This window comes from Dryas octopetala, chromosome 7 (assembly GCF_963921425.1).
Source record: "Dryas octopetala chromosome 7, drDryOcto1.1, whole genome shotgun sequence".
In the NCBI taxonomy this organism is placed as follows: Eukaryota; Viridiplantae; Streptophyta; class Magnoliopsida; order Rosales; family Rosaceae; genus Dryas; species Dryas octopetala.
The window spans coordinates 8,476,800-8,501,728 of record NC_141372.1 but is presented as its reverse complement, the minus strand read 5'-3'; the positions used below and the strand labels follow the sequence as shown (position 1 = coordinate 8,501,728).

At 37.3% G+C, this 24,929-nt stretch overlaps 2 protein-coding genes and 2 pseudogenes across 2 annotated transcripts; all 4 read left to right on the top strand.

The window, feature by feature from the left end:
- Positions 1-3,916: 3,916 nt before the first annotated feature.
- On the top strand, positions 3,917-6,749 carry LOC147279333 (Pyridoxal phosphate (PLP)-dependent transferases superfamily protein). The gene is made up of 2 exons (XM_086250687.1): positions 3,917-4,229; positions 5,443-6,749. Exons 1-2 carry the CDS (start codon positions 4,008-4,010, stop codon positions 6,589-6,591), a joined length of 1,371 nt encoding a protein of 456 aa, XP_086106813.1. The 5' UTR covers positions 3,917-4,007; the 3' UTR covers positions 6,592-6,749.
- A 2,880-nt stretch (positions 6,750-9,629) lies between these two features.
- LOC147279332 (protein FAR1-RELATED SEQUENCE 5-like) lies at positions 9,630-12,236 on the top strand (annotated as a pseudogene).
- A 2,626-nt stretch (positions 12,237-14,862) lies between these two features.
- On the top strand, positions 14,863-16,488 carry LOC147279331 (inorganic phosphate transporter 1-4 pseudogene; annotated as a pseudogene).
- A 3,595-nt stretch (positions 16,489-20,083) lies between these two features.
- LOC147279330 (uncharacterized) lies at positions 20,084-22,588 on the top strand. The gene is made up of 3 exons (XM_086251112.1): positions 20,084-21,305; positions 21,890-22,118; positions 22,227-22,588. Exons 1-3 carry the CDS (start codon positions 20,386-20,388, stop codon positions 22,389-22,391), a joined length of 1,314 nt encoding a protein of 437 aa, XP_086107238.1. The 5' UTR covers positions 20,084-20,385; the 3' UTR covers positions 22,392-22,588.
- Positions 22,589-24,929: the final 2,341 nt, after the last annotated feature.

The following is a 24,929-nucleotide window of genomic DNA, read 5'->3' as shown; positions in this document are numbered from 1 at the left end:
GAAAATAAAACTGAATTTTTGAACGTATACAACGTACAACCCAATAAACTATCAAAGTTCATATAGTTGCAAAGTAGCTAACACAGCTATAGTGACGCAATTTATTGGTGTTGGTGGTTAGCACATATCCATCTCCGAATCTCTTTCCATGTGTAAGCCATCCTTGTGGGACAATCACGTATGCAAAGAAAGGTTATTCCTCAGAATATTCATTTAATTAACAAGTTAACAACAAATTTTGCTTTTGGATTTACACTACATCTGAGTACGTACATGACAAAAATAGCTTGAGATGCTCTCACTCTATCGCTATCCAAAGCCTCCACTTATTTTATATAAAACATGTTATGGGAGGTCACCAAAAATGGTTGCTAGCTTCTCTAGAGAATATATGGTTCAGAGCCCTCAGATATTGCAAGCCCGCAATCTTCATAGATTAATAACAATTTGGGTTATATTAATTACAAAATGCATGTATTGTTGACGTGAACATTTCGTCAACCGTAGGTGACAAAAACCCTATGTACATAGCTCTCTGCCCCATTAGAACTACTCCTGCAATATTAAAAGGGAAAGGAAAGCTCTGGGTTGGTACCGGCCTAATACGTACTCTCCGATATATACTCAAGTTAAATAACCTAGCTCACCGGTGAAATTAATCAAAGACTTCTAGTCAAGTCTATAAAGATGCATCTTTGGAGTATTATTATTTTCTGTGATTTTCAGGAATACACGCATGCATGTGCATTGGATTCGAAAAAGGGCTCATTGGACATCTAATTAATTTGGAACCTAGTGTTGAGAGTAAGGTGGAATAATATCCTATATTGAAAAATTAGAGCTCAGCGTATATGCTTATAAGATCTTGGGCCTTTCTATCCATTGCCAATTAGTTTTAAGTTTGATGCTCAAATTCTATTACCTTAACTAGGTAGGATGAAGTTGAAATTAATACTGATACGGGGCACAGTCCATAAAAGTGAGCTTGATATATTTCTGCTGGCCGGCTTGGTTAATTCTTGGTTTAACATGTATGATATAATCCCCCACACATCTTAACAAAACTATATGTACTCATAATATAATACATATTATGTTTATATACATAACGTAGATACAAGGAGTAAAATTTCGGTTTCGAGGAAATTTTCGATGGAAATTTTCGCGGAAATTTCGATTTTGACAAAATTAGACAAAAACGACAAAAATTGCTATCAAAATACGGAAATTTTGAATGAAACTTAACCATATGTTTATTTAACATATTATCTACTACATTGATAAAAAAATATTGAAGAAACCAAATTATATAATAAATTTCATGTGATATAAGATGAATATAATGCGCGCTGGAAGCAAATATTGTTAAATGAAATTAGTATATTCTATATTATCTATGCATTAAAATTTATATACTTTATATTATTTATGATATGATATAAGATATTAGAGTTTAGGCCTTTTAGGATATTAATTATTTTTTATATAAAAATATATTAGGGTTTATGGTTTAAAAACAACTAAGTGAAACCCCAAAAGAGCCAAACCAAACCTCAAACAAAACCCCAAACTCTTTTTTTTTTCTTTCCAATTGCTTAAAGGCTCCAAACCCCAATCAACCCAAAAGCCTTTTTTTTTTTTTTTTTTCTTTTCTTTCTTTTCTTTCTTTTCTTTCTTTTCTTTCCTTCCTTTTCTTTTTTCTTCTTTCCTTCCTTTCCTTCCTTTCCTCCTTGCCCGTGACTTCTTCCTCCTTGCAGTGACTTTCTTCCTCTTCCCTCATTTCTCTCTCCCTGCGCACAGTCTTCTCTCCTCCCTCTCTCTCCATGATTTCTTCCTTCCTTCTTCCTCCTCTCCCTCCCTGATATCCTCTCCTTCCCCAATCTCTTCTCTCTTCTCTCTCCTTCCTCCTCACTCACCCTCCGATCTGCCGCCTCCGACGACCTTTGGCGACGAGGCCAGCTCGCCTTTCCTCCCCTCTCTCCCTCTGGTGTTTGCCGCTGGAATGTTAGACTGACTTAATGAAGATTGGGTTTGTGGCTTCGGCACTAGTTGTAGCGAAATTTCGCCACATTTCGGCGAAATTTTGACGAAATTTGGAGAAATTTTACAAAAAACACACTAGCTCTATAATTGAAATTTCGGGCGAAATTTAAGCGAAATTTCGCTGAAATTTTTACAAAAAATAAGGGATATGTGATAAAATTTCGGTATCCCAAAAAAATGAAAATTTTATTCCTTACGTAGATATATGTTAAATAATAAATTATATATATACGCATCTAATTATCAATACAAGAAAAACTTCCTTATAATAAGAATAGTTGATACGGTATCACCAACATAATACTATGCAAAACTTCCTCCCTCATCTTTTAGTGATGCCAAATCACTTATCTATGTACGTTACAAGTTTTTCAATCTCCATCAATACATATAATTAGTTCATTGAGATTCTACATCTATGTATCATCGACACGCCATTAGCCCATCATTAACAAAATACTCGAATGGCCATCGAAAAAGACTAATATAATATTCATAACACAATCTATATGTTATATGAAAATATTGCAAAATTGCTTTTCAAATCTAACTATGGCGTGGTTAATTATCAATTTGAAATTTGTTTTAACAACAAAAGTTTGACAATGCAAGGAATATGGTCCCTTTAAAATGCCGAAAGAGAAACCATTATACATGCATGCCTCAAACTAGAATCGTAATGTCACTAATTACCCCTTTAAGTCTTTACCAGCTACCAGCTACCTGCAGCTAGTTATTATTGTAGAGGTCACCTACTGATCGAGGCTTGGGGTATATGTTTTTATAGATATCATTCTTTCTTTAATTATGCGGTCGAGATTACAGATAGTAATTCATTGTAGTGGGTCGTGTTTGTGTCAAATATTAATAAATTCTAATTTGATTTATTTAATAAATTATGTGAAATGACTCAACGAACATTAACTAATTAGTGGCAGCTAATGCTCATTAGTTGTGTTAATTTTGTGCTTTTCAAGTCTCCAAGTCTCATAAGCTTGGACCAGCCAGCCTGAACTCATTTTGGAACTAAAGATTAGCTTATGATCATATGTGGTTCATATCTGCTGTTTGCATACATGAAGAATTGGTACCCCATCAGAGATTCAGAGCACCTATCCATGAACAATTTTCAAGCCGGACAAAGTTGCCCAACCAATGTCCAAACAGAACAAAATTGGCTGTATGCTGTCAGTGACTCGGTGGTGTAATGGTGTTACTATAATACTACGTAAATGCTAAAGGTATCAACCTTTCTCATCAATGCCGAACTTAAATTTACACGTATATATATTTCTGTTGCATTTTTGGGCTTCTCTGCCTGTTGAAATATGAAACGGGCCATAATGGGCCCAAGAATTTGTAACGGGCCATTCTGTTGCAATATGTAGTCAAGTTCATGTTCTCACTCTCATGGTTTATGACTTATGTCATATGACAGATATAAATTGATAAATTTAAAATTTTGCCAAGAGAAATTAAAAGCAGATCACATTTTTTTGAGGAATTGTTTACTTTGCAAGCTCAAAAGGACAAAAAATAGTCCACCAATCGAACTCGAACTGAATTGAGCCTGAATTGAGCCGATTTACCGTCCTATTTATAAATGAATAAAAATTGAAATAGGACAAGTTTTAGCACATAATGAATAATATTTGGTGTAAGTACTTACAAGAGTTACAAATAAAAAAAAAACAAAATGGGAAAAATATGCTATCAATAATTAGTTGTTTTACTCATTCATAGCATTACCAAGGCCGTACCCAATATAAATTCATAATGGGCCCACTAAGTTATTATAGCAGTGGCATGAAATGAAACACACCCATAAAGAAATCTCAGACACAAAAATAGTAGTCCAGCACTCTCAGCTCAAAGCCTCAAACCAAGCAGATCAGTCCAACTCTGACTCTCACTAACCTTAAAACCCTTTGGTTGTTGACCCTGCGGTGACTTTCTCAATTGTTATGCAGATTCAATGCACCTGGCCATCCCATGAAATGCGACTCAGCTCTTCCACTTTGCTAACCTCTTCCAAGCATTTCTACTCAAACTCTAGATTTATTAGGACCAGAGGAGCAGCCACTCCTTGCCCATCTTTCTCAGCCGCCATGTCCACCGTTTCCGCCGAAAACGATCCCGTTTCGGGTCAAACCCAGCCGACCCAGAAGACCCAGCAGCCTTTACAGGTATGCCTGCTTGTCATGGATCCAATGTGTGCTCAATTTATATGGATGTGGTTTGAATTGAATCGAATCGAATTGGGTTTTGGGGCTTTTACTTTTTAGTTATTTGGCAATTTACTGTTTAGATCTGGCCAAAAGGGTTCATTTTTAGCTTGGATGAACTGCAAAATGTCTTTAGCCTTAGTTTTCTTCTATGTGTGTCTGATTCACTTAATTTACAATTCACTCTTTACTTGTAGTAGGTAAGAAACCACCTCAAGCTCAAATTGTTATGAAGTGACTACAATCTAATCATGTTATGTAACTTAATCTAGCTGAAGCAAGTTCATAAGTCAATAATATAATAATATAATTTTACCATTGCAGAATGGATTCTTACTGATGCATAAGTTTAATGCTATACGGTCCAAGATTCCTTGTATCATTTCAAGGAAAGTAGTGTTAGAAATAATACAATAAATTGATTTGAGAGATGAATTGTATTAGGAAATACATTAGCCAACTAAATATACATCCTAGTCTTCCTAGAGACTGCAAAACTTTTTATTTTCCTTAAGTTAACTCTTTGGCTGAATACATTTCTCATGTGAGTCCTCCAATGAGGAATTCCCAACAAAATGAACTGAGACTATTTAAAGGCTTTTGCTCACCTGTGACAGATTAAAAAAAAAAAACACCTGAGGTAAGCTCTAAGGTTTGGAACGAGTGATCACTAATTAGAGTTATAGGCAGTCGTATTGGTTTTTCCAAGTACATTCTAGTACTGTTTTGCTATTAGAGGGTGGAATTTATAGTGTCATAAGTTGCTATTTCTCAACTTAGTTATATCTTCTTTTGTTTCTTCTTATAGGCTTTCCCTCTTTTGTCCATTCCTTTTTCCCTCCTTATCGATTTCAGTTCTTGTACCAATATTGTATTCTTGAATCATACAATTTATTGCTTTTGCTATCTGTATATCACTGCATGGCTGCTTCCAAAAGCTTTTGACATGTTTGTAGTGCCAAATTACTTGGCTGAAGGTCATATGTATCAATGTCATGGGGAAAATGATATCCAATTGAGATGAAATATAGGCAGTGATCTTGACTTCTTGCATGTGAATTTTAATGCAGCTTGCTGCATAACGTTTTCATCTCTTGTTGAGCTACATTTGTGCATACTACTTCCTTGAATATCAGTACAATTGCAGAGCCTAATGTTTGGCATTTGTTGTCAGGTGGCTAAGCGCTTGGAAAAGTTCAAGACGACAATCTTCACACAAATGAGTAATCTTGCCATTAAACATGGAGCAATAAACCTTGGGCAAGGCTTCCCCAACTTTGATGGTCCTGAGTTTGTGAAGAAAGCAGCAATTCAAGCCATCATTGATGGGAAGAATCAATATGCTCGTGGATATGGGGTTCCAGACTTTAACTCTGCCATTGCCGAGAGATTCAAGAAAGATACTGGACTTGTTGTAGACCCTGAGAAAGAGATAACTGTTACTTCTGGCTGCACAGAGGCAATTGCGGCAACTATTCTGGGCTTAATAAATCCTGGTGATGAAGTTATCCTCTTTGCTCCTTTTTATGATTCTTATGAAGCTACCCTATCCATGGCTGGTGCTAAAGTAAAAGGTATCACATTACGCCCTCCGGATTTTTCTGTCCCCATCAATGAGCTCAAATCCACTATCTCAAAGAATACTCGCGCAATTCTTTTAAATACTCCGCATAACCCTACTGGAAAAATGTTCACCCGAGAGGAACTTGACACAATTGCATCTCTCTGCATTGAAAACGATGTGCTGGTGTTCAGTGATGAAGTTTATGATAAGTTGGCTTTTGAAATGGATCACATTTCAATTGCCTCTCTTCCTGGAATGTATGATCGTACAGTTACCATGAATTCCCTGGGGAAAACATTCTCCTTGACTGGGTGGAAGATCGGTTGGGCTATAGCTCCCCCACACCTGTCATGGGGAGTACGGCAGGCACACTCTTATCTCACTTTTGCTACCTCCACTCCAATGCAGTGGGCAGCTGCAACAGCTCTCAGAGCCCCAGACTCCTACTATGTTGAGCTGAAAAGAGACTACATGGCAAAGAAGGCAATTTTGGTGGAGGGATTGAAGGCCGTCGGTTTCAAAGTGTATCTATCAAGTGGGACCTACTTTGTGGTTGTAGATCACACTCCTTTTGGGCTGGAAAATGATGTTGCGTTTTGCGAGTATCTGATCAAGGAAGTTGGGGTGGTGGCAATCCCGACGAGTGTATTCTACTTAAACCCAGAAGATGGTAAGAATCTAGTCAGATTTACATTCTGCAAAGATGAGGGTACTCTTAGGGCTGCAGTTGATAGGATGAAGGAGAAATTGAGAAAATAATTCAAATGCGTGGTTAGGTTAAGTGAAACTCATATTTGTAACTAAGCATTTGAATTGAAGGAAAATATCTTTCTGCCCTGCAATTTGAAGGCATATCTGCTAGAATTATGATAAATAAGATTTTTTACCTATGTAGAATTTTAGTGGCTTGTGATAAATTTTTCCTCTGGTCACTTTTGCTTTCTTAAAGAGTTTCCTTTATGATGTGATAACCCTGAACTACTAACATCCATCATTATTTCACTCTTTGCTACTGAACATGTTTGGTTTCCCACAATGTATTATACTCAAACTCGCTGCATTTAGCCACACACTTCTCACATGTCCTGGAATCATCTACTTGGAGCTTTTGATGAAGGGATTAAGGGTTGACTTATTGTGTGGAAAATGGTGTATGGGGCTGGTGACTCAAATTAATGGCCGGAGCCTGGAGTTATATGAGGGTACCCAGACTAGAATATTGACCATTTGAGCAATGTGAATTTCACCTTCTAATTCACTTAGTCTGCCGACCCTATCTAGATGTGGCCATATTTGATGCAATATAACAATATGATTTGAACATATAAAGTTAGCGGATCTGAGTTGACCATTTATTGACATAAACACAAATTTGACACAACAGGCTAAAAGTTATTCATAATAAATGAATCAGATTAATGTCAAACACGCATAATACGATTATAATATAATAAACACAATTAATTAGTATTATATAAAGAAAATTATTTTTCATTTTTTAATATGTATTTATGAGTCATTATATAATTTTACAATTATTTTTGTATGGTTTGGTTAGTATCAAGATTAATAGATTTTTTATTGGGTAATTAAATCTCTTTAAATTTGGCAGCGTAAGTTACTACTTGTGTCTATTTTTCGCACAAATCAACCCTTCCCACATCTCCAAGGTTTAACTGACCATCTTGTATATTATTTCTTTAATAAAAATGAAAATTCATCTAGTTTACAGCCATAATCCATTTTTTAAATGACTTTCAGAAAGTTATTCACAATCCATCCTTTTCAAAATGCAAGAAATTCATACAAATTTTATATTAATATTCAGCCACCATTCGAAAGTTGTGTAAGAGAGGGCCACGTTAAATTATGTGTTCGTAACTTCATATGTTAGAGGTGAACGGAGTTCTCACATGGCCAAAGTAAAACAGGGTCTTTGATAAAAAATAAAAAATAAAGTCAAACAGGTATTTTGATTTGTTTTTTTTTTTTTTTAACAGGCAATTTGATCCTTTTTTAGTACAGAAGAGAGGGAAGGGTTCGAACTCAGGTGTATAGGAAGGGAGCTATTGTCCTCGGCCAACTAGACCAACCTTATTTCACAACGGGCAATTTGATCCTTAACTAGTCATTTTCAAAAACTATTTTGTCCGGTGCAGTCTTCTTTTTATGGAAGGAAGTTTTAATTTCAAATTTAATGGACCACATTTGTTGATATATATATACAAAAAATGGTAATTTGCTATGAAATGTTAATTTCTTAATAGCATTAAAACTAGCTTGAGTTGTGCAAATTCAGTATACTTGGATCCGCGGAAGTATTTTGTTCTTATATGGGCTCAAGAAGACAAGAAAGGAGAGAGTCTTCGGTGAGGCTGGAATGCCACTCACCCAATGAGACTCCCATTTATGTGGTGACATCTGTCATATTTTTTATCCAGTTGGACCAGACCAAGGCTCCTCCATTCTCTGCCTTTTCTCTTTGCCTCTTTCGCTTCCCTCTTCACGTCAAATACGACGTTAATAAAGAAAACAAAAGCTTTCCCTCCACAATTTTTCTTTGTTGGCGCTCTTTTTCCATCAAAGGGTTATGCTCTCCTCCAAAGTTTGAAGGCCCAAAGAAGATGCATGTTCGTATAATGAATCATCTGGGCATAACGACAAGTCACACAAGACTTAACAACATGTTGTTTGGGCCTAGGCCCAAAAGCTAAGCCCCTCCTAGGCATCGACTTCCTAGGCCTAAAGACTAAGCCCTTCCCGGGCTCCTAGCCCCTGACCTCCTAGGTTCCGGCCCCCTAGGCTCCGGCCTCCTAGGCCTTGACCTCCTAGGCCTTGACCTCCTAGGCTCCGGTTCCCTAAGCTCCGGCCTCCTAGGCCTTGACCTCCCAGGCTCCGGCCCCCTAGGTCCTAACCTCCTAGGTTCCGGCCTCCCAAGCTCAAGCCTCTTGGTCCCCGACCTGTGTCAACTCACTCGGATCCTCGAGACATGTGACATGTGGCGCTCTTACAGTGTGAGTCATTACAAGGGACACGTGTCATCACCGGATTGGTTGACACTCTTCCAAAAGTACTATAAAAGAAGTACTTTCTTGTCACAAAAGGACGATTCAATCAATATTATACTATTCACTCACTCTGCTCACAAATTCTCTGAACACTGACTTGAGCGTCGGAGGAGCTTCGGCCGATACCACATCGGTGCCCTTCCCGCTCACTTTTGTGTGCTTGCGCAGGGTGCTTTGGATATTATCACTTTTCCACTATTCACTTGTCGGACCCAGCTACCCGTTCCTACCCCACTTCGACATGTCATCCACTCAGTGGTAGGTCAACGGATCCACGTGGTTTGACTTGACGTTGACTGCTTTACCATTTTTGAGCATCAACAATGCCTTTATTGAATTTTCTTTGCTTTAATCAATTGTGAAGAAAGCCTATTGAATAGGAAAAACATTAGATCAGTGAAACAATTCTAATCAAGAAAGTCTTTGAAGGTGAGGCTTATTCAACTACTTTTTTATGTTACTTTTTGTTTGACTTGCTTAATTTTATTTTATGAGAAATCTATTATTATGTTTTTCCTTTTGGTGTGAATTTTATTGACCCCAGTGCAAACCTTGTGCCAATATTGAGCTAAGTCTGATGGTTTAATAAGCCATAGTAAGGAAAACAATTGGAAAAAAAATTCAATCAAATTTAGGCTAATAGGATTGTAATGCCCAAAATTTTTTGTATATTGTATTAACTAAATGCATATATATATATATATTTATGTGATTAGGCTGATTAAGCCAATGGAGCACTCAAATTGTGGAACAGAGATATTAAGTGATCATGATGAGATATTTGGAGAAGATGTAGATGAAGAACTCAAAGTGGGAAGAAAGGTATACTTTGATGATGAAGCTTACAATTTGTACAATAATTATGTTTTAAGAAAGGGTTTTAGTATTCGTAAAGGACATTTACGAAAAGATGTATCAGGGAATATTCGCCAAAGATAATTTTTGTGTTCCAAAGAAGGGGTTTTCGAAAATGAAAATTCACTTGCAGTGAGAAAACTCAATCGGTTAGAGACAAGAACATGTTGCAAGGCTTTGGTTCGGTTTAATCTGAAAGATGATATATGGACAATTTCTCATATTATTTCAGATCACAACCATGACCTTGCTAAAGCTGAAGAAAGACAATTTTTAAGATCGGGTCAAAAAATAATTGATGCACATACAAGTGTTATTAGTTCTATGGTTGATGCTGGTATAAGACCGACAAAATCATACTTCTACCTAGCGAATGAAGTGGGTGGTGCTGAGAATATTGGATTCACTAAGTAAGATGTTCAGAACTACTTGCAAAGGAAGAAGAATGAAATGATGGAAGCAGGGGATGGGCAAAGTCTGTTAAACCACTTTAAGTGTAAGCAAGGTGATGATCCTAACTTTTTCTACTCAATGCAATTGGATCAATTTAGTCGAATGACAAATTTCTTTTGGAGAGATAGCAGATGAAAGTTAGATTATGAATGTTTTGGTGATGTCGTATGCTTTGACACAACATTTTGAACTAATAAATATAATTTGTATTGTGCTCCATTTGTGGGAGTTAACCACCATTGGAAGAATGTCTTATTTGGTTGTGCTTTTCTTTTAGATCGAAGTACTGAGTCATTTGTCTGGTTGTTTGAGTCTTTTTTAGAAGCAATGGGAAACAAAGAGCCAACAACTATTTTTACAAATGAGGATAAGGCAATTGCAAAGGCAATTAAAATAGTGTTTCCAAGGACACGCCACCGGTTGTGCACTTGGCACATTGCTAAGAAAGCAAAAGAAAATCTTGGATGTCTTTTTTCTAATCTTGAGTTCAAGAAGCATTTCAACAAGTGTTTTAATGGGTGTAAAAGTGAAACTGAATTTGAGGCTTCATGGGATGAAATGATTAATGAATTGAACCTTGGAGATCAGCCATGGCTTAAGAAGTTATATTCACTTCAAGACAAGTGGTGCCCAGCTTTTAGTTTGGATAGTTTTTCAGCAAATATGAGATCAACCCAAAGGAGTGAGAGTATAAATAATATTTTCCATCAAATTTCTACAAAAACAATGGAGCTCATTAAATTTGTGCATCATTATGAGAAAAAAATAGAAGAGATGCGTTTAGCGGAGTTGGAAGATGATTTTTGTTGCAAAAATGGTGTACCTTGTCTACGAGTAAGGAATGGAATGTTGAGTCATGAAGCTAATGTGTACACTATTAAATTGTTTAGTTTCTTTGAGAAGGAGTTATTGGGTTGTATTACGGTGAGGGTGAAAGAAGTTTGCCATAAGGATGGGGTTTATGCCTATGATGTATTTGAAGAAGGTCAGCAAAGATTATATATAATTGAATATAACCCTGGATATTTCTTGTTCTTGTAAGCTATTTGAGTCAATGGGGATCTTGTGTCGTCATGCTTTAAGGGTGTTTGATTTGAATAACTTCACTAGTTTACCTACACAATACATATTGAAGAGGTGGACTAAGGATGCAAAGAAAGGGATTGTGTGGAGTAATTAATAATAAAGTGCTTCTATAAGCAACGATCCAAAGTCAGCTAGATTATTGCACCTTAGTGAGTTGATGCATGAAGGAAGAAATGTCTATGATATAGCTTCATTGAGTGATTGTGGAACTAAGATTGTTAAAGAAATGCTAGTAGAGGCGATGAAGCGTCTTGAAAAAGACTTGGAAGTTACAAATATGTTGAATAACTTAAAGAAAATGGATGAACAATCTAATGACAGCATTCTCCCTAATCAATCGACAGTTCTGAATCCACCAATTGTGAGGGCGCAAATGACAAAGTCTCGACTAAAAAGCAGTTTAGAGAAGCGAAAAAAAAGGCTACGAAAGGTACATGTAATTTGTTAGCTAGATGTTGTTCTCACTGCTTTTTGTTTAGCATATAATTGAATTTTATGATTGTGTTATTTTATTGTATCATTAATTATTCTTTACATACATATATAAGAAAATGTAGTCAAGAAACTTCCAATGTTTCATCTCATCGAGTAGCACCACCCCAAATGCCAATACTTAATCCATCAACTTATCACTTTGGTTTATCTCATCATCCAATTTATAATCACGTATGCCTTTTGCAAAATTTAATTTAGAGTTCTAGTGAATTATATGCAATTAGTATCTTGACACTTTATTCTCTTGTAGGGCAATTTAAATTGGCACTTTGGACATCCCAATTCGATCTTAGTTTAGCAATACACATATGCCTCACTTAAGTCACTTGAGTCAAGTTTGAGTTTTAGTATTAGTTTCTTAGGTTAATTGTTAAATAAAGTAACTTATAATTGCATTCTAATTTTTGGTGAATTTGTGACTTACAGGATTCCAGCAGCTACAAATAGTGAGCAACATACAGATTCTTTTGGGAAGGCAGCACTTAATTGGTTTTTTTGATCATACAGAATAGAATGAAAGTCTAATTTTTTGTGTACATGAGGGAAATTGTATTTTTTGCATATGAATGCCTAAGTATGAGACTATTTGTCTTGGGATACTGTTGTATGCATATATAACTATTGTCAATGGGAATTGGATGAATTTTTCTAGTTGTTGATTAATATACCCCTGTGGCTGCTCAGTTTTTAGTTTATGTTCTTCATTTTCTTTTATCTGTTATTGGCCAAGTTTGTTGGTTGCTTTCTCATAAATACTTGTTTTTATATTTGATAAGGAATGTTTGTTTTATGTTTGAAGCAACTCCATCTTGTTGAATGAAACATAAGCATTTCATTGGCCAAAACTAAAACAGATTCTCATAGAAGAAATATAGAAACACTGGTGTAAAATTATATCCTTTATTGCAAACCAAGGAATAATCTATATTCATCATGAATGTTTGTTACATTCATCGATCAAATTAATACATAAAAGAAGTTGAGGTATAAATTAATTACACAAAAGATATGAGCCACATGATACAACTCCACTGCATGCACTCTCCACAGAGCTCTTGATTGTGTCAATAACTTCGAATCATCTTGCTCATTGTGGCAGACTTTTCACCATCAGTTACATCCAATTAGTGCACTAATAATGAGTGATGAGTGATGAATATGGTTAGAGGCCATTACTGATCGATCGGAGGGACAACAACTGGGATATCATTCCTACTGTATCTTCTTTTGGTAGCACTGGTATCACCACCTCTCATGCATGACTTTCAAGTATACATAAATTATAGTGAAGGCAAAAGCAAGAGACTTTACTAGGAGACCTGGCCTTTGGTGAAAGAAAATTGTCATCTTTCCTCTGGTATGTATGTGCAGATTTGGAATTATCAACTGCATCAACAGTATGAAACAAATTGATAAGCAGAACACCAACCACCTACAGTAGCACAAATAAAACCTAAAACTAGTGGTAAATGTTGAAAATTCCTGCTCTAATCACCATAGTAATATGGAAGAAACAACTAACCAAAGAAAATAATGAGAAAACACAATTAAGTCACCAGAAAAATACAAGTGCATTGCTGAACATATACCAAATATATATAATATATATAACCCAAGTTTAATAAAGTAAAGTTTTCTACTTTAGTTGTTCCTATATCAATACTCTGCAGTATTTATATCAAAGGCAAAAGTAATAGGCTTTTTTGGGAGATTTGCAATCTTTCCGTTGGTACGTAGAAGGGGGATTTGGAATCGCTAACCGAACCAGCAATCTGAAACACAAATTAATATTAGTCTTCAATGAGCTCCCCTGCCCCCCTTCTGATGTTATAAAAGTGTGCTTCTCTCATAATACCAATATTGGCGCAAAAGGATCGGTCCTTCACTTGCTGATCGTTTGCGAGTCGAATCAATAAACGGTGGAATGATTTAAATTCACAGATCTTAACCTATCAGTTATCACTAAAAAACAGTAAAACTTAAATCAAAGATGGGATTTTAGCAAACAAAGCAGCAAAATTTACTTTTCCACGATCTTGTCTACCAATTTTTCTCTTTAGCCAGTCGACCTTTCTCGTCTGATGTCGGGGTTGGCAGAGTCGTCGTTGATATATGGCAAGGCATCGATGATTCAAGATTGGATGGAAAAATTGGGAAACAGAGGGAAAATATTTTATTTTTTCTATTAACGTCGTATTTGACATGAAGAGGGAAGCGAAAGAGGCAAAAAGAAAAGGCAGAGATTGGAGGAGTCTCGGTCCGATACAGTTGAATAAAAAATATAACAGATGTCACCACATAAATGGGAGTCTCATTGGGTGAGTGGCATTCCAGCCCCACACCGAAGACTCTCTCGACAAGAAAGTGGAACTTTAGTTACGTGTCAAATCAAATTGTACTGCAAAGGAGTGTGACTTTGTTTTATGGAGAATATATGGATTATGGGCCTGGTGACTTATGTATTCAGCTGGAGGCTAGAGTTATGTACGATTGGGTGTTGGTACCCAGTCCAGAATATTAATTAAGCAATGTGAATTTTCATTTTCACCATGTAATTATTCACTTGTTTCCAAAGTCTATTATTGCCCCTCTTTGGGTCTTGATATTGTGGTTAACAAAAACTGCCTTAATGCTTCCTTTTTTTGTTTGTTTTGGGTCTTGATATTGTGTTCTGGACCAACTTTTACACATCAATTGACTAATATCTTAAAAAACTGCCTTGATGTTGACTAACCAAATTTGAGAAAAATTAATTTAAACAAATTGGATTTCATTCAATTTACACTTCACAGTAGGAGTTTGAGTCCAACTAGAATTCAAAACTCCAACCATAGAATTTTAGCGAGGTGTTATAGAATTTTAGTCAATCCCGAAAATCACAACTGCACAACTAGAGATAGATTCTAGCCGAACTCTCCTCTTGAATTCAGGAGTTTTGGGGAATATTCCTTGATTCCACTTGAGACCCGCAACTGATATATACTACTACGTACTCATATTAAAACGCATTTCCTTTGCTTCATTCACGTACCAAAGTTTAGATTTCAAAGAGATTTGATAACAGAGAGTGAGAGAGATTGAGATCCAATTAACCACCGCCACCATGGCCAAAGACCAGCAGCTCGAGGTCCTAAGCATGCTGGACGTAGCCAAAACCCAGTTCTACCACTTCACCGCCGTCGTAATCTCCGGCATGGGCTTCTTCACCGACTCCTACGACCTTTTCTGCATCTCCCTCGTCACAAAACTCCTCGGCCGCCTCTACTACCAGGTGGAAGGCTCCAAGAAACCGGGCAGCCTTCCACCTGATGTGGCGGCCGCAGTCAACGGGGTCGCCCTCTGTGGAACCCTAGCCGGGCAGCTCTTCTTCGGGTGGCTAGGGGACAAACTCGGCCGCAAACGCGTCTACGGCATAACCCTCATCCTCATGGTGTTGTCCTCCATATGTTCAGGCCTTTCCTTTGGTTCCTCTCCCAAGGCCGTGATGTGCACGCTCTGCTTCTTCCGGTTCTGGCTAGGGTTTGGCATTGGCGGCGACTACCCACTTTCCGCCACGATAATGGCTGAGTATGCCAACAAGAAGACCCGCGGTACGTTTATTGCTGCAGTGTTTGCCATGCAAGGGTTTGGGATTTTGGCTGGTGGGATGGTGGCTATTATTGTTTCCGCTATTTTTAGGACTCTGTTTCCAGAGCCAGCATACGCAGTGGACCCAATCAGGTCCATTGCGCCTGAAGCGGACTACGTATGGAGGATCATTCTTATGTTTGGAGCGGTCCCGGCCGCCATAACATTCTATTGGCGGATAAAGATGCCGGAAACCGCTCGCTACACGGCCTTGGTAGCCAAGGACCAAAACAAAGCTTGCCAAGACATGGCGAAGGTTTTGAATGTTGAAATCAGAGTAGACAAAGAGACTACTCAAGAAACCCAACTCCAAAAGAAGCCATCTCCCTCCTTTGGACTATTTTCCAAAGAGTTCATTAGGCGACATGGGGCCCACTTGTTGGGCACAGCCACCTGCTGGTTCTTGCTAGACATCGCTTACTACAGCCAAAACCTGTTCCAAAAGGACATCTTCAGCGCCGTTGGTTGGCTCCCTCCTGCAAACACCATGAGTGCACTCCACGAGCTTAACAAAATCGCGAGGGCTCAAACCCTGATCGCCCTCTGCGGCACCGTCCCCGGCTACTGGGTCACCGTCGCTCTCATCGACCGCCTTGGCCGCTTCGCCATTCAGCTGATCGGCTTCTTCTTCATGACCGTCTTCATGTTCGCCTTGGCAATTCCCTACCAGCACTGGACCAGACCAGAGAACCACTTGCCGTTCATTGTCATATACGGTCTCACATTTTTCTTTGCCAATTTTGGACCCAATAGTACTACATTTGTTGTGCCGGCGGAGATCTTCCCCGCCAGGTTCCGGTCCACGTGTCATGGGATCTCGGCGGCTTCCGGGAAGGCGGGGGCGATCATCGGGGCTTTCGGGTTTCTCTACGCGTCGCAGAATCAAGACAAGGCCAAGGCGGATGCCGGGTACCCGCCGGGGATTGGAATGAGGAATTCTCTCATAGTGCTGGGATTCATCAATGTTTTAGGGTTCTTCTTCACGTTCTTGGTGCCCGAGTCCAAGGGAAAATCGCTCGAGGAGATGTCCAGAGAGAATGAAGAAGAAGAAGCCATTCAGGGTACTGTTTAGGAGATTTGATACATACAACAATTTCATGTCTTACATTTTTTTTTTTCATGGTACGTTTTGCTTAATTTAGTCTTGGTACGTACGTAGCTGCAGTTAATTTAGTCAATAATTTGGTTGATAGATCAGTTTGAATATTTTCAAGTTAGACTTAATTAATGATCGAGTCTCATTTGTTCCTAGCTAGTTAATTGGAGTGTTAATTAATATAGTGCATGTCTTAAAACTTCCATCCTTTCAGCTCTCTTTTCTATATGAAATACCCTCACTTCACCAAATTAAGACTCCTCTCTTATATATGCATGCATTCAGCTTTTTCAAGTGTACGTAAAAGCTTTTCATATGTGGGTTGCGAGACTTAAGCATGAATATATATAGCTACTTTTTGGGAGATATAATCCCCCTTTTTTAGACCCTAGAAAAAAATCCTCTCTTTTATACACCATATGTTATAAATATTATTTCTTAAATGGATGTCCATATGTATCCAATGTATTTATCGACTTGGATGTTCATCCTAAGTCATTCTTGAAACCTATAAATAAAGGACCTATGTGAAGAAAATACAGACCTTCAATTTCTCCTATTATTCTATTAGTTTTATAACACCATATATATATATATATGTGTGTGTGTTTTTCATTTAGTGCTGCCTGATCATTTTCTAGGGTTTAAAGTTTGATGCTGTTAAGTTTTTTGGACTTTTTAGGTGTTGTTTTGGGTTGGGTTACTTTTGTTTGTTGGGCCCTTTTCCGTTGCTTTCTGTTTTCCTGTGTTGGGCAGCCCTAGTTATTGACCCAAAACAACTCCACCCTGGCTGGCTTTGATTATGAATAAGTGGACTACTTAAACTAATGTACCACCTTTTTGAGTTTGAGACGTTGGTGGTACCGTATGACTTTATACCCGTGAATCAATTTTGGGCCTGAACTTAAATAATTGAATCTCAGTCCACCAATTTGCAATTGAAACCTTGAGCTTGTTATATGCAAGTTGAACCTGTTTTCTTTAACTTTTTTTTTTTTGGGACTGATTTTCCATTTTATTAATCATGCAATCGATAACTTTTTATAATTAAATCAATAAAATCTTCCCTTGATATATGCAGATTAAAGCATGGAATATTATAATAGTTTCGATATACAATTCTTGTTAGTATCATTGGCATATATAAATACAAAGCAAGAATAGTAGTGATCATCACGATTTGCATAAATAACATTATCAGTTAATTAGTTTGAAGTAAGCGATTTTATATTAAATACATTAATTGTCTTGCAAACAGTATAAGTGAAAGGTACATGGCTGATTAACTGTCCACTTGTGTTTATCTCAGTACTACAACTAATTGCAAAAAGTAATTTGACAATATGTCACACAAAAATGCATAATATATTATTTGCTTGAGATTACATACCATTACCAACAGTTGGTAGCATGCAAATTTTGACAAAGTAGTCTGCGTGCTTCGTAGACTACAAGTTTCTGGTTTGTCACTTTGTAGAGAAGGGCATGATTCATAAAAGGGTTTCACTGTTGAGCAATAAAATTTGAAATGACTGGGAAATCTGGATGTATCTTTGAAAGGTTTATATGTACCTCATGATTCAGATATGGGAAATTAGGCCTAAATGTCTAATAGGTGTATTTTGTTTGTTCGGCTTTCTTTATGTTTTGCTTTTGGCAGGGCATAAGTAAAGATTTTGGTCAAAATTTTAATATCATATGTTCCAACTTTTGTTATGTGCAACAATCCATTTTTGTGTGTGTTCGGGGGGGTCTTACGTAGCACTCTTACACATAAGATGTGCGATTCACTGTCAACTGTAACTTGTGAGTTTATATGCATCATTCTCTCTCTTCCCAATTGGCTCATTAATTTGGACTCTATTTTCAATTTTTTCATTGGTTTATTGGATGGTTCATAACTTCATATCATTATCGTCATGTTGTACTAGGTCACTCCTCGGCTTAGCCATGAATCCATGACTTTGGGATAAGAGCTTATTTAAGACGGGGCATTCATCAACTTAGCCACGTCTTTGGGATAAGAACTGTCTTCTACCGTTAAATTTGATTTTTGTGGGATCTTAGTATCTTACTTGTCTTACAGGTTGTAGGTTTGACGATAATTGGAAAGTAAACAGAAACTTCCCTTTATTTTTCAAGAATAAAAATCTTCACAATTTCCTATTTTATCAAGCCTTCAAGTGGATTCTGAATAAGTATAATTATTCACAAACTTAAGGAGTGTCCGAAATTAGATTTTATTAAATTTTATAAGTTTAATGAAATTTAAGTATTCTTAACTTAAATTTTAATGGATTCTAAAAAAATCAAGGTGTCTCCAACTCAAATTTAATGAATTCCAATGAAATTTATATATTCTAAAAGAGTCATGAATTTCATTAAATGAATAATTTTAATAAATTTGAATGTATTTTTTACACATAACAAATTTTATGAGAATTTCACTCAATTTTCTTGAATTTTAAAATTTATTAAAATCTGAGTTAAGAATACTCCCTACATATATAGATAACCGTAAATTCAATTATTTTGCATATTTAAGAATTGAAGTCTATAAGGTTTGAATATAATGCTCATCTTTACTCTTTACCAAACGGGGAATAAGGAAGAACAACAATCAAATGGGTAGTCTGTCTCCTTTTCCCCATCTGCTTTATCTCTGCCGGAGAAAAATCCGGCCACTTGAAGAGGCCGGGAAGAGGGTGGGAACGGTGGAGGTACGTGTGAAATATGCAAAATAATTGAATTTACGGTTATAGTCTGGGAACGGTGGGAACGGTGGAAGATGCAAAATGGGCTCAATCTATAACATGTAGAGGTCTTTTAGGTATAGTCTGTATAGAATAAGGTGAAATAAATTAGACAGAGTAACATGTAGAGGTCTTTCCACAGGGGCCATTTATTACTTTGCCCAAGTTTTCCCTAAAATGGGTGGGCCCCACTTGCATTGCATGGTTAATAAGATTTTGCTCTTCTTCCATGGAAAAAAATCTTATGCTTGTGACTTGTGAGTTTGTGAAACATATCACCATTAATGACTTTCCTTTAAATGCAAAGGGATTCCCAAGTAACTTTCAGTACTTGATCAACTACTAAGAATCTCACCCTGTGCATTGCATCTCCAAGAATAATAATATAATGTTAATAAAATAATGATAATTGTTGTTTATTATTAATAATAATTCAAGAAAACTATTTTAAAGTTATAAACCATCCACCTCAATGACCTCATTGCCTAGTAACGCCTGAACTCGGAGTAGTTTAACACCATGGGACTACGCTGCAGGGGAATATGCCCGGGAAAGATGATGATGACGTGGCTGTGGCACGTGCCGGCCTGCACAGTAAAGCGAAAAGGAGCCGAAGCCAATTCTAGATCCGACGACCACATCTTCCCGTCAAGACCGGGGCTTTTCCTAATCCAATCCAATGGCCCAAACTCCACTTCCAACCTCCACCGCATGATGGAGATCCAACAGCCCAGATTAAATCTCACTCCCCCCCTCTCTCTCTCTCTCTCTCTTTCTCTCTACCCAATGCAAAAGCATAAATAAATAAAATCAAAACCCGCAAGAAGCCGGTCCAGTTCTCCAGACAAACTCCACAGTCTCACACACTCTCTCTCTCTCTCTCTCTGAATTTCCAGAGGGGTTTGTTCGGTTGGTTGGCGCTAACTTGCGCCGGGGACAGTGGATATCGTGCGCCGGGGGTGTTTATTTTTTGTGTGTGAGATGTCGCCGGTGGTGGTCTCGAGGCCAAGAACGGTGGTGATAACAATCTCGCGGTACAGGAGGTCGACGGTTCAGTAGGGAAAGAAAGAAAGAAAGAAAGATTCGATCGGACGGTTGGGATTGAATCAATCATTTTCCGATGGACGGCCAGAAAATCCAGGCGAAGCTTACGAGGACCCAGTCGTCGCTTCTGCGGTCCTCGCCCACCATCCGATCCTCCATTCACAGCCTCTCCTCCCTGACCGAGGAGGACGTTATCACTGCCCATCAACAGTATGACGAAGAAGAGCAGAAGCCCAAGAATTGTAATAATAATAACAAGCCCCTCCGGTCCAGCTCGACGCCGAGGACCGGTTGGAACCGGATCAACAACCATCAGTACCTGGCCATGGTTTTGCTCACGCTCTTCACCCTCGTCAGCTCTTTCGTCTTCTTCATCTTCGTCTACGTCAGAAGGGAAGAGATACCCACTTCGGAGAACCTCCTCCTGGCTCTGGTCTTCGTCGCCGTCACGCTTTTTCTCGCGAACAAGAACAAGGGTCTGATCCACCACAGCTTGTCGGTCCTCAAGCACTCGTGGGACGAGAACGCGAAGCGGTTCCGGTTCTGCAACACCAAAACGAAGCCGGTCCAGTGGTTCATAGGGTCCGACCCGAATGCGAAAGACGCCCGAAAAGAGCGAAAAATTATCCGTGAAGGGGTCGAGTTCTACAGCAATGGCGATTTCTACGAGGGCGAGTTCCACAAGGGGAAGTGTAATGGGAGTGGGGTTTACAATTACTTCGTGAATGGGAGGTACGAAGGGGATTGGATCGATGGGAGGTACGATGGGTATGGAATAGAGAGCTGGTCTAGAGGGAGTAGATATAAGGGTCAGTACAGGCAGGGCTCGAGACATGGATATGGGGTTTATAGATTCTATACAGGGGACTCGTATTCTGGGGAGTGGTGTAATGGGCAGAGTCATGGCGTTGGAGTACAGACTTGCTCTGATGGTAGCTGTTATGTTGGTGAATTCAAGTATGGAGCCAAGCATGGACTTGGGTGCTACCATTTTAGGTCAGTTCTTCAATTCTTATTTTCAATTTTTTTTTATGGGGTTACTAATTTTGGGGTTTTTTTTGGGTTTGTTTTCATAGATAGTACAGTAAAGATTCATCCTTTTTCATTATCTGTTTAGAATTTGACTATGCAATCTTGCGGGTTAAGCATGTATTAGTGTATTTGTTTTAGCTTGAATTGGATTTTTTGGTTTGATTTTTCTTAGTTTCTTGATTTTGTGTGTTTTGACCTCTGATCTTGTGGGGTTACTATTTTTGAACTGTTCATGATGAATAAAAGAGTGGAATTTGATTGTTGTTGCTTGACTTGTTTTTTGGTTTTCTATTAATAGATCCATGGAAGAATCTTTCTAGGTATTGCTTTGTAATTATAGTTTCCTTGATGGTTCTGTTTTTAATTATAGATGTTATTTCTTTTTGTTCCTGTTATGCAATTCAATTATGCACTCAAGTCATCTGACATTGAGTTGAATTTGATGCTGAAACTGTAAGTGATTGATAGTATGTGTATTCTTGGTTAAGTTATTTCGTAGACTTTGAAGAAGGAACCTGACAATGATGGTAACTTTGATTTTGTTGTAGAAATGGAGATAGATATGCAGGGGAGTATTTTGGAGACAAAATCCATGGATTCGGCATCTATCACTTTGCTAATGGCCATTGCTATGAGGGGTCATGGCATGAGGGCCGTAAGCAAGGCTATGGCATGTATACTTTCCGAAATGGTGACACAAGATGTGGTGTGTGGGATGGTGGCACCCTTAAGCACCCTCTTCTGCCACTAACCGATGCAGTTCTTCGAGCAGTTCAGGTATCGTTCTTGTCTCATTCAATTGTGGTACTTAACATAGTATCATTCCAAAATGGTTTGCATACTAATTCCATTATTTTTTTTTTTTTTTCTTGTTCTAAATTGCAGGCTGCTGGGAAAGCTGCAGAGAATGCTATTAACCTCCGCCGGGTGGATGAGCAGGTGAACAAGGCAGTCATGGCTGCGAATAGGGCTGCCACTGCTGGCAGAGTTGCTGCTGTCAAAGCTGTTCAAAACCAAATGGATGGCAAATTTTGTGACACAAATGTCTGAAAGACTACTACTTATTTTGATTTGGTAGTGTAAATTTTACTAATTAAAGTGCTTTGGAGATGTTGACCCAGCGAGCAAAGCTTGTCGGAGGTTGACAGAGAGTGAGAATGAGAGAGCATATGTTTGAGGCTTCGATCATCACACTGTAACTTGTACATACACCCATGTATATCAATGGAAGATGAAATTTCAGAGAATTTTGTTCCTTGTTCCTGTCTGTTGTTGTTTACTTATATTCAGTGATGTCTTGTTGTGTGGTTGTGCTTGAAGTTGCATTATTGTGTTCTAGACTCTGCAATAATGAGATCAAAGGTTTGATCCCAGTGCATCTGTTATTATATATAGCATCATCATGGTCATCAACTTATCAACAACAAAGGAGAAAAAGCCTTATCGTTAATGTCAGGGCCTTTTAAAAGTATAGCAAGTGGTACCTTCAAATCCTATCTTCAATTTAGGAGCCTTACACAAGAATTGCAATGTTAACCTTTCTAGCCCACTGCCCTAATGTTTTCGTCCTCCAAATTTTGATGAAGTGTACTTAAGTTGGCAAATTTATAGAGCTGAAGGGAAATTTCATCATTGGACCCAAAAGTAACTTTGTGAAAGGCTGAAAGCTTGTTTTCAAATGTAACTTAAAGTTTTTACTTTACCGGTGAAAAAGTGTCGAATGAAGATTTAAATACGTACTTGTATGGCATCCGTGTTTATTTGGCTTCCTTCAAATACGTGCTTGTATGCTATACGTGTTTATTTGTATATAAAATTTCTTTATGTTGGAAATTGATAGTTATCCACCTCGATAATGTTCTATCATAGTAGTTTGGCATAGGGGTGGGCATTTTAACCGTGCACCGCCAAAACCGATCGAACCACATTGTCAAAAAATCGTAAAAAACCGCATTGATTAAAAAAAGTCAACACCGCCAAAAAATCGAACCGCACCGGTTCTCTCCGGTTCCGATTCCGATTCCACACCTCATTTAACCACACCGCATAATTGTAAAAAATATATATTTTTATATTTTTATACATACATATATACCATTTTATACATTTTTTATACATATTTATACTATTTTTATATACTTTTTATACACTTTTTGTACACATTTTTATACACTTTAGACCATAAACCATAAACCATAAACCCTAATAAAATATTAAAATTAATATTAACCTAGCTATATTTTAGAGTTTAGACCCTAAAATATATTTTATATAACCCAATGACCTATTTTCTAGATATATAATATAATAATACATTAATAATTTTAGTATATAATTTGAGTTATACCCATTACCCTATATAATAAAATTAGTATATTCTTTATATTCTATATAAAAAAAATTAGTATATTATTTATAGTTTATACTCTATATTAAATTTTTTAATTGTTTATAGTTCTAGGGTATAATATATAGTTATATACTATATAAGTGTGTAGGGTATATGCCATATAAGGTATATGATTTAAAATTTATGGTATAAGGTTTAGGATATGGTATAGGTCCTATAGGATATCAGGAATTATGGTATAAGGATTTAAAACTTATGGTATAGGGTTTGGTTGCAACTCATCTCTCATTCTCTAAATGCTAAACCCTAAGGTTTAAAATTTTATATATTCTATATACTCTATATAGTCTAGTTACATAAACTGATTTGCCCAACCAAACCCAATTGCTCAAACCCTAAAACATATGTTTTATATAAATTATAAAACATTAAAACATATGTAAATGTAATAAAAAAACGAAACCCCAACATGGCCAAATCCCAAAACATATGTTTTATATAAATTATAAAACATTAACATATTTAAAACATATGTAAACGAAACCAGAACCGCACCGCATCGCACATGGAATGGTCTGGTTTGGTTTGGTTTTTTTACTCCCTTTACAGTTTTAAGCACCAAACCGCACCGCGTATGAATGTCTGGCGCGACGCCCGGTTTCGAGGGAGAACGGGACTGAACCGCACTGCGCCCACCCCTAAAACTTTGGCATGCGTGTGACACAAAATTAAAAACACATTTATTAATAGCCTAGATTGTTAATAATCTAATTAATTAATGATTTAGATTAAAGACTATTGAATTGCAACGATTTCTAAACTACATGACTAAAATTAAAACAATTGAAATTACAGAAATTAAAATGAAATCTAACTCAAACTACATGGACCAAAAATGAAATTTAGTTTAGATTAAAGGCTTGATAGTTATCCACGTCGATAATGTTGTATCATAGTAGTTTGACATGCATGTGCCACACAAAATTAAAAACGCATCTATCAATAGCCTAGATTATTAATAACCTAATTAATTAATGATTTAGATTGAAAGCTTGATAGTTAGAGGGTCTGGCAAAAAATTTCCATATATACATATATTCCTTCCTATTCAATTTATGGATAAGTTTGTGTTTGCTAAGCCTTTTCCGTACAAAGAAGCTCCCGACCGATTCATAGCATGCCCATTAGCCCATATGACAGAAAATGTCAACATAAGTAGCGTGAGAAGATGGCAAAGA

Bases quoted from the DNA above. Each gene is read 5' to 3' on its own strand.
- LOC147279333 (XM_086250687.1), top strand. From the start codon at position 4,008: ATGCAGATTCAATGCACCTGGCCATCCCATGAAATGCGACTCAGCTCT. The intron at 4,230-5,442 runs GTATGCCTGCTT...ATTTGTTGTCAG, and splicing joins AGACCCAGCAGCCTTTACAG to GTGGCTAAGCGCTTGGAAAA.
- LOC147279330 (XM_086251112.1), top strand. From the start codon at position 20,386: ATGGACGGCCAGAAAATCCAGGCGAAGCTTACGAGGACCCAGTCGTCG. The intron at 21,306-21,889 runs GTCAGTTCTTCA...ATTTTGTTGTAG, and splicing joins CTTGGGTGCTACCATTTTAG to AAATGGAGATAGATATGCAG. The intron at 22,119-22,226 runs GTATCGTTCTTG...TCTAAATTGCAG, and splicing joins CAGTTCTTCGAGCAGTTCAG to GCTGCTGGGAAAGCTGCAGA.